The 9,535-nt window shown below is 53.4% G+C and overlaps 1 protein-coding gene across 1 annotated transcript in view; it reads right to left on the bottom strand.

The window, feature by feature from the left end:
- Positions 1–8: 8 nt before the first annotated feature.
- TSPEAR (thrombospondin type laminin G domain and EAR repeats) overlaps positions 9–9,535 on the bottom strand; it is a 250,187-nt gene continuing 240,660 nt past the window's right edge. The window contains exons 10-12 of the mRNA XM_017888692.1: positions 9,221–9,408; positions 4,922–5,023; positions 9–1,641 (exon numbers count right to left, since the gene is read on the bottom strand). Of these exons, the coding sequence (XP_017744181.1) occupies positions 1,488–1,641; positions 4,922–5,023; positions 9,221–9,408 (444 nt within the window). The 3' untranslated portion in view covers positions 9–1,487. The remainder of the gene's footprint in view (positions 1,642–4,921; positions 5,024–9,220; positions 9,409–9,535) is intronic.

Here is a 9,535-nt window from a genome sequence, read left to right as displayed (position 1 = left end):
GAGAAAGAGGCTCTCAGGATGCTTGGGAAAGTCTTGCTGGTCGGACAGAGAGGAAAGAGGCTCTCACGATGCTTGGGAAAGCCTTGCTGGCCAGACGGAGGGGAAGGAGGCTCTCAGGATGCTTGGGAAAGTCTTGCTGGCCGGACAGAGGGGAAGGAGGCTCTCGGAGACTGCCCCAGAGGGGAGTGGCTCTCCACTGGCCACAGTGATGGCTGGAAAACAGCGAGCCCAGGGAAAACACGAAGATCCCAAAGCCGGGTAAAGTAGACACTGAGTTTATTATTTGCCAGACAAGGGGAGGCTTCCATTTCATTATGAAAGGTCAGGAGTTCTCTCTCAGCTGAAGGTGAACAGACAGCTGCGGTGTAGAAAACAGGAAGTTTTGTCCACAGTTCTGATTGGCAGAAAAAGCAAATTGTAAACCCTCTCAGGATCGCTGCTGTTCTGATTGGTGTCGCAGAAGCAGGAGTACAGTTCCTGAAAGACCCTGGCAGGTCTGGTCTGGGCTGCATGGCCCTGGAGGCTGCTATCTGAGCCTCTTCTCATGGGGGAGGGGTTTCTCTGGCATCCACATAGGTTAAGAGGGAGGAGCCCCGGGGCCTTGCGCCCATCAACCCCTCTCATCCTTGCTGCCTGTGACAGATGGACAAGCAGCTCTCCTGGCTGCAGAGACGAGATGACCACAGGAGGGCCAGCAGAGGATGTCCCAGGGCGCTAGGACAGCCAGCACACAGGCAGATGGAGGCACGCAGCCTGAGTCCCAGTCAGCTGGACGACATGTGGTTAAAATCCTGGGAAAAAATCCCAGGTCCAGAAGCTGAGGTCCCTGTGGGTGGGGCCGTGGGGAGGGGGTGTGACACAGGCCATGCCCAGGCTTGTGATTTCTGACCTCGCCCCAGTGCATTTATGGGTAAACTGAGGCTGGGAGGGACGCCTCTCCCTGTATGGGGAAGTGTCCCCTGTACGGGGAGGTGTCCGTGGTGAGGGGCTGTGCCCACCCACTGCCGAGAGAGGAGCACCCGTGCTTTTGTAAAGAGCAATATAAATACAGTTCTGTTCAGATAAAACACAATAAATAGGTGGCGGCAATGGTGGGACGGCACCACGCCTGCTCAGGCGGCTGGGTGCACACTGCAGGAGCGGGGACACAAGCCGAGGTCCTGTTGTTTGAGGTAAAAATTTATAGAAACGGTTCCTTGACAGCGAAATCCCTGCTTGACACTCAGATGAGCGAGTGCTGGCAGGGGCTCTGGGCCTCCACCTGTAAGACCCAGACCGTCCCTGGGGGTGTGGCTCAGAAGGACCCAGAGGTGGATGGATGTCCCTGCCCCAACTAGGGCTGCAGATGGCTCCACCTGCACCCTGCCTGATGCCCAGGCCTGGGCTGCCCTAGGCTCGGCCCACCTGGACGTCCAGGGCCACTTGCGGGGAGGTGCTGGGGTCCCGCCCCGCCTGGCCACCCCAGTTGCTCCTGAACAGCCGCGGCCTCAGCGCGTCCTCAGCCGCAGGACCCTGGAGAGGGGCTCCTTGGCGCTGGAGTAGATGAGGTAGGCGCCGGCCGTGGTGCTGAAGGCCTCCCAGTCCCTGCAGCCGACGGTGGGGAGGCTGTGCACTGCCACGAAGCCCTCGTAGCCCTGCCACCTGCGGGACAGACAGCGGCAGCCAGGTCAGCCTGGGCTCTGTGGGGTGGCTCTTCTTCCCGGGCTCCCACCTGTGCTGTCAGGGACCCAGCAGCTCTGGGTCACATCCAAGCCTCTTCCATCCCCCACTGGCACGGCGTGGAGAGATTGATTCTGGGCCATGAGGGCATTCTCATCTTGCAAAGCAGGAGGCTGAGGCCCAGAAGAGGAAAGATTCCAGATCTCGCCAAGATCCCAGCACTACCTCCTATCCACCCAAGATCCTGCCCCCAGGGACCCCCAAACGTGTAGTTCTGAGGGTCGGCCTCAATCGTGAGGTATGTGACTTTCCCCAGGGCCCCCTCAAACAGATGCAGGCCACCACGCAGGTGGGAGCCCCTCTGTCCTCAGACACAGGAGCCCAGCTCTCTGCCCGCTGTTCTGCAGTCCCTCGTCAGGGGCTGGCCCAGGTCCTCATTCTCACTCTGGGTAGCCACTGGTCACCAGGGTTTGCCTTCAAAAGGACTCGTTTATCCCAGGGGCTTCCATTTCCGAGGCATGGAGTCCCCAAGGCAGGGCGCCGACATCAAAGAGCACGAGTTGTTTAAATTTAATTAAATATTAAATATCGAAGTATGAAAATAAATTCTTCCAGACCGTTTTCTGGAGAAGCCGTGGTGGCTCCTGTTCTCATGGGAAAGAGCAGGGTGGGATCCCCAGGATCCCCACCCACTCCACTGCCCATCTTTAAAATGCCTCCAAACAAATGGGGGAGAACCTGTCAGGGTTTTGCTTTGAGGACAAATCACTTACAATGTTTATTCACACTGTTCATCTTTCCTTCTAAAAATTCCTATTCATATCTTTTTTTTTGAGACAGAATCTTGCTCTGTCTCCCAGGCTGGAGTGCAGCGGAGCTATCTTGGCTCACTGTAAGCTCCACCTCCCGGGTTCCCACGATTCTCCTGCTTCAGCCTCCCCGAGTAGCTGGGACTACAGGCGCCCGCCACCACGCCCGGCTAATTTTTTGTATTTTTAGTAGAGACGGAGTTTCACTGTGTTAGCCAGGATGGTCTCGATCTCCTGACCTCGTGATCCGCCTGCCTTCACCTCCCAAAGTGCTGGGATTACAGGTGTGAGCCACCGCGCCTGGCCAATTCCTATTCATATCGTTTGTCCATTTTTCCAAATTTAAAAACACATCTCTTATTAGTTTGTAAGAGTTCGTTTTCTGTCGTATGTGTGGCAAAGAGTTTGTCTTTTGCTTTTGAATAGGATGTCTGTTTCCACAGAAAGCTTTTAATGCAGGTGGTCAGACCCAGTGCCTTTCCTTCCAGGCTTGTCTTCTCCATAGAACCCTGAGGTTATGCAACTGCCCTTAGCTTTTCTTCTTTTTCACATTTGGACTTTTAATCCATTTAACATTTATTTTTGTGTACAATGTGAAGTGGAGTAAGCTTTTTTTCTTCCAGATTACATGAAGCTAATCTCCCGAATCATATGGAATTATCAAGTAAAGCCCATTCTTTTCTCATTGCCTTCAAATATAGTATTTATGGCCAGGCGCGGTGGCTCACACCTGTAATCTCAGTACTTTGGGAGGCTGAGATGGGCAGATCACAAGGTCAGGAGATTGAGACCATCCTGGCTAACACGGTGAAACCCTGTCTCTACTAAAAAATACAAAAATGTAGCTGGGCGAGGTGGCGGCGCCTGTAGTCCCAGCTACTCGGGAGGCTGAGGCAGGAGAATGGCGTGAACCTAGGAGGCAGAGTTGCAGTGAGCCAAGACTGCACCACTGCACTCCAGCCTGGGTGACAACGCAAGACTCCATCTCAAAAAAAGAAAAAAAATTAGCCAGGCATGGTGGCCCATGCCTGTGGTCCCAGCTAGTAGAGAGGCTGAGGTGCGAGGATTGCTTGAGCCTGGGAATTTCAGCCTGCAATGAGCCGAGATTACGCCACTGAACTTCAGCCTGGGCTACAGAGTGAGACCCTGTTACCCACCAAAAAATAAATAAATAAAAAGGAGCTATTATTAAAAAGTTACCAGGCCCAGATGGTTTTATAACTGAATTTAACCCAGCTGTCAGAAATGAGAGAAAAATCCTATTCTTCGGACTATTCCAGTCCACAGGTGCAGTCAGAAAGCCCTGCAGACTCCACAGGTGCAATTAGAAAGCCCTGCAGTGTGTGTTTACCGTTAGGCTTCATTTTATACTGGATAAAGTTAAGTCCCCGAAAGAAAACCACTGAGCAATCTCATTTCCTATTATAGATGCTAAAAGCTTAAAGATAGGCAATTGGAAGCCAGTGGCTTATTAAATAATTCTGCATCATCACCAAGCGGCATCAAGTCTAAGAATGCGAGGAGATCTCTCACTATAAATCATGACATCAGCAGTAAACATAGCGGAACGCATCACGCACTCACAGATGCCAGAGACCCCAGCCCTGACCCGGACGACCCACAGCCCATCGAACAGCCATGCTCCGATGTGCTTGTTAAATTAGAGTAAGGCAGGACAGCTGCCGCTTCTGCCACCATCCAAAATTGTTCTGGAAGCTTTATCTAGGGAAGCAAGCTAAATAATCAATTAGAACACTAGAAATCAAGGGGAAATGTTCTTTATTCTCAGAGGTAATTATATTCCTAAGTCCCCTGAGAATCTTTTTAAGAAAAGCTTGACAGTTTGGTTTGGTGGCTAGACACAAAAAATGATTGTTATGAGCAGCTGCAAATGAAAATTAAAACAAAAAAGACAACCCCATTCGTTAAACGTACAATACTTGGAAAACTCCTAGAAATAAATGTGTTGAGAACACCATGGTGTCTATGAGCTAAAAATTAAATATCAACGACTCCCACGTTAGGATGTCCACACACCACATCCCTGCCAGGATCCAAAAGCAGAAGCGCCAGCACTCGTGGGTCGTGGCTACACCTGGGGCAGGGACGGCTCAGACCCCACACAGGTGCAGCCAGCAACGGGCTGTCCACTGGGCCCAGCCAGTCTCAGGAAATGACACCTCACTTGGGACTCGCTGTGAGCCAGTGGCACCTGTGAGAGAAGGTGAGCCCCCCCACCCCAAGGGGAAGCAAGGCACTGGGAGGAAGCCGGCCTCGGTGAGCCCCCAGGGGGAAGGAAGGCGCTGGGAGGAAGCCGGCCTCGGTGAGCCCCAAGGGGGAAGGAAGGCGCTGGGAGGAAGCCGGCCTCGGTGAGCCCCCAGGGGGAAGGAAGGCGCTGGGAGGAAGCCGGCCTCGGTGAGCCCCCAAGGGGAAGGAAGGCGGCAGCTCATTACCTGTAAATAATACTGTTCACCGAGAAGGTGCGCCCATCAAAGGAGTTAGCCACGACCAGGAAGTAATCTTCTCCCACCGAGAAAAACTCCCAGTCCAGGGCGCTGCGGGAACAAGTGGGCGGATGTTAGAACACAACAGACATCGCCGGAACTGGGGGGTTGGCCTGAAGCCACCTCCAAAATTCACAGAGGAGGAGCCGGGGCCAAAGTGGGGAATGACTTTCTCACAGTCACATATGTGTTGGTCTATTCCAGGAAAATGTAAATTAGTTGTTTGCTTAAAAAACATGTCAAATTTTATTTTATTTTATTTATTTTTGAGATGGAGTCTCACTCTGTCACCCAGGCTGGAGTGCAGTGGTGAGATCTCAGCTCACAGCAACCTCCAGCTCCCAGATTCAAGCGATTCTCCTGCCTCAGCCTCCCCAGTAGCTGGGATTACAAGTGTGCGGCACCACACCTGGCTAAGTTTTGTATTTTTAGTAGAGATGGGGTTTCACCATGTTGGCCAGGCTGGTCTTGAACTCCTGACCTCAAATCAGGCCCACTTCGGCCTCCCAAAGTGCTGGGATTACAGGTATGAGCCACCATGTCTAGCCTCAAATTTTAAATTGTGGTAAAATATATATAACATAACATTTCCCACCTCAACCATCTTTAAGTGCACAGATCAGGGGCATTAAGCACATTCACACTGCTGTGTGGCCGCCACCACCATCCACCTCCAGAACGCTTTCATCCTGCAAAACTGAGGCTCTGCACCCAGCAAACATCGCCCCCCACCCCCTCCCCAGCCCCGGCACCCACCACGCCACTTTCTGTCTTTATGAATTTGACCACTCTAGGGACCTCATATAAATGGAATCGCACGGTATTTGTCCTTTTGTGCCTTAGCTGAGACTCCAGTGACTCAAGGTTCCTCCGTGTTGTGGTGCGTGTCAGAATCTCTTTCCTTTTTAAGGCCGAGTAATGCTCCTCTGTGTGAACGGACACGTTGTGTTTATCCATCCGCTGACGGACACTTGGGGAATTTCCTCCGTGTGGCTACTGTGAATAATGCTGCTATGACCACTGGGGTACAAAAGTACACTTTTAAGAGGTTGAATCAATCAGAGAAGAAGTCTTAGGCTCCTGGCACCTGCTGGAGGCAGGAGCTTGGTTTCCCACTCTGGACACTGCGCAGAAATGGAATCACAGTGCTGTGCCTCTGTGCCTGGCTTCTTCTCTCAGCACTGTGTCCTCAGCTGTGAGGTCAGCAGCCGTGAGGTCACTCTAGGAGGGGCCTGCAGGACCTGCTGGTTCACAGATATTCTCCTGCAAGCGGAAGCTGTTTCTTGTTGCAAACAAATTTGCTGTGTCCTGTCTTAGACAGGAGTCTCGCCTGAATTTGCAAACGGTGCATCTGTGCTTGGGGACAGCTCAGTTTGTGGGGTCTGACAAGCAGCTCCCCTGGAACATTTCCCCGCCAGGAGCCCACCTGCCGAAGTGTCAGCGTCAGCCCGTCTCGAGATGAGGAAATGGAGGTCGAAGCCATGCACATGCAAGCATCTTACTGACATGCAGGCCAGGCCAGTGCCTCTGCATGCAGCAGCCTCAGGGTTGTGGCCAGTTCAGACAGCAGAGGGGCCTCATCCCAGTGCTTCCCTGCAGGCAGTTAGGGGCCAGCCTGAAGCAGGAGCTCAGACAGGACCCTGGGAGAGGGAGGGATCATGCAGGTGTCCAGCGACAAGAAGGGCGGGCAGAGTCCATGGAGTGTTGGGCTCCTCACTCCTTCGGTCAGTCAGGGTGACATCTGGAGCCACCTCCATTAATGGCGGGTTATGATTTGGTTCCCATGGAGCCCGTGCCAGCTCTCTGGAGGGAGGATGAGGACGCCTGTGATCACATGCTCTGGTTTGGAGGCACGGCCGCAGGCTCCGAGTCAGCGTGAATCCGCGGGGTTACTCCTCAATCAGATCTGAGCTCTAAAACCCAGACCTGAGGAAGACAAGCGGCCATGCTGGATGTACCAGTGGTGGAAGATCCTGTCTGGCTGCTCCAAGGCTCACATCAGAAGCCGGCTTCGGTTTCACCACAAAATAAGGCATCTAGTGCCCGATTCTGCCTCCAAAGCAGCCCTGGGTCACACTCGCTGTAGGACAGATGTTATTCTTCAGAATCACGCCCTCTGGCAAATGCCCATCATCGGACAAATGGGTGGATGGATTGTGACTCAGCCACGAGAAGGGGGACGCTCGGACCCACGTGGCCACACCACCAACCTGGAGGACACGGTGCTGCGAGAAAAGGCCAGGCACAGAGGCCACAGCTCTGCAATTCTGTTTCTGTGCCATGTCCAGAACAGGAAATTGCAGAGACAGGAAGTGGGCCCGGGGGTGCCTGGTGGGGAGGGAGGGGTGGGCAAAGGGTGTGGGGGCTCCTTCCGAGGGGAGGAGAATGTTCCAGAATTGACTGCAGCCATGGCTGCACGTATTTGTGGATTTAACAGAACCACTGAATTGTAGAGAGCGAACACAGCAGACCGTTTGAAGGCAGTCAGAGCCAAGGTTACACACAGAAGCCGTGAAACTCCTCAGCACCCTGGAAAGGGTTTTGGACTTGGTGAGGCCACATCACGTCTCCCAGAGGTGCAGGGAATTCCGCATTCTGGGTAGAAGGGCTAGGAGTTTGACTTTTGTGTGCTGTTTTGATGGTAATTATTAAACATTACCTTAATTAGTAAGTACTTTCTGTGTTTCATAATTTAGTTCATAAACTGTCCACACCACTGTCCAGTGGTGACACGGCCATAAGTTACAAGTGTATAGCTGCGTCCCGTCCGCTCTCGCAGCTTTCAAATACTGAGGTGTCTGCCTCATCCGTTTCTAGATTGGCATCGTCTCCACGACTAATTTTTAATCACAGTTCATTCTCCAACTTGTCTTATTCTAAACGTTGTTCTAAAAAGCCTCATCTATGTTTTGTTCTCAGCGTTGACGTTGGATGGGGTGGATTCATGCTGGGGATACACAACTGCCACCGCCGCCCAGTGCCTGTTTCTCCTGCCATGGCTGCCAGGCCACGCAGGGGCCACAGAACCCACTCACCCCAGAATCCCCAGTGCCCCTGGCAGGCACCGCTGCTGGCTCTTTTTCTTTATTCTGAGAATTCTATTTTTTAATTTTTAAAAATAAAATAAGTAAGATACGAGTAAGTTAACATTGTCGTCTTTTGTAAAATCAGCAGTTCAGAAGTAACAGTGCAAATAGGGAAAGTCCTTCCTGGCCTGCCTGCACACCCCTGCAGCCCGCCTGGTCCTGGGGTGACTGCTGACAGTGAGGCACTCCCTTCCAGAGTCTTCTCTGCACTTCCATGGGTGCGCACAGCTAAGCAGCACACAGCAGCTGGGCTCGCTCCTCCGTACTTGGGTCATGAGATTTCGCTGCACCTCACCCAGCCCTTTCCACAGAGCAGTTCATCTTGGAAACTTTTCTCCTTGAAGGGTCTAAAGGTATGCGTCGTTGTGTCTCTCAAGCTGAGATTAGAGCCCAGTGCCCAGGAGGGGTAGGTGAATCGTTACCAAATGAAATAGGCGTGCATGAAACCCGAGGAAACCTGGGAAAGCCGCCGGCTCCATCCCAGGGCGGGCACAGGCCGGATTCCAGCTCCAAGCTTGACCCATGGCCCTTGGCTCTGGGATCTGAGTAATACAGATTCGATTGCAGGTTTATTCACAGATTTCTGAATCCCACCCCAGAGGAAGCCCCATGCTGGTCAGGACGGTTACAGATTCTCAGTGCCCGCTGTCCAAAATGTGGTGCCCACGCAACCTCCTGTGGCCCCGCAGAGCGTGTCAGTCTGGAACCATCACTTTCTTGTACATACAGACCCACCCTCCACGTTCCCTGGATCGCACGTCTGTCTCAACACGCCAGTCTCTGTGTCCTGGTGTCGGGGAGGATGCAACATCAGGGGAAGGGAGTAATTGTGTCTGGTGGCAGCTGGCACCAGCAGGCTGTGGGCACTTGAAGCCTGCACCTCGCACCTGTCCCCGTGAGGCCTCGGCTGTCCCTCCACACGATGGGCATGAAGCCCCCTCCTGCCTCCACTGCCCGGATGAAAGGTGACGGGTGTGAAGAGGCAGAACTCTGCACACAGCGCCCGGCTCTGGGAACCAAACCTGTGCCTCAGGGCAGCATTGACTTCCGCAGGCCAGTCTTTCCACGGGAAGGGTGGTGAGGATGAGCCTAACGGGGATTCCGACCTGGTGGGCCTCCCAGAGGTCAGCCCACCCTCCCACCAGCCTGCGGTGACGCATACCTGCAGGTGAGGATGTCCTGGAACTTGACAAAGGCCTGCGCGGTCACGTTCAGCTCGTAGATGACTGAGTTGATGATGTAGGAATCATTCTGGACTTGCATCTCCACATCGTAGCTGTGACTGTTCGCCACAGCGAGGAAGATCCTCTCCCCGATGTGGAAGACCTCCCAGTCCGCAGCACCGAATGTCTAGGACCAAAGGAGAGCGGGTGCAGAGGTGTGGGTGAGCGGGCGCAGAGGTTGTGGGTGAGTGGGCGCAGAGGTGTGGGTGAGTGGGCGCAGAGGTGTGGGTGAGCGGTGCAGAGGTGTGGGTGAG

The sequence above is a fragment of the Rhinopithecus bieti genome, unplaced genomic scaffold (genome assembly GCF_001698545.2).
Source record: "Rhinopithecus bieti isolate Rb0 unplaced genomic scaffold, ASM169854v2 scaffold_18153, whole genome shotgun sequence".
Classification (NCBI taxonomy): domain Eukaryota; kingdom Metazoa; phylum Chordata; class Mammalia; order Primates; family Cercopithecidae; genus Rhinopithecus; species Rhinopithecus bieti.
Note: the sequence above shows the minus strand (reverse complement) of the source record. Positions and strands in the feature narration are given on the sequence as shown.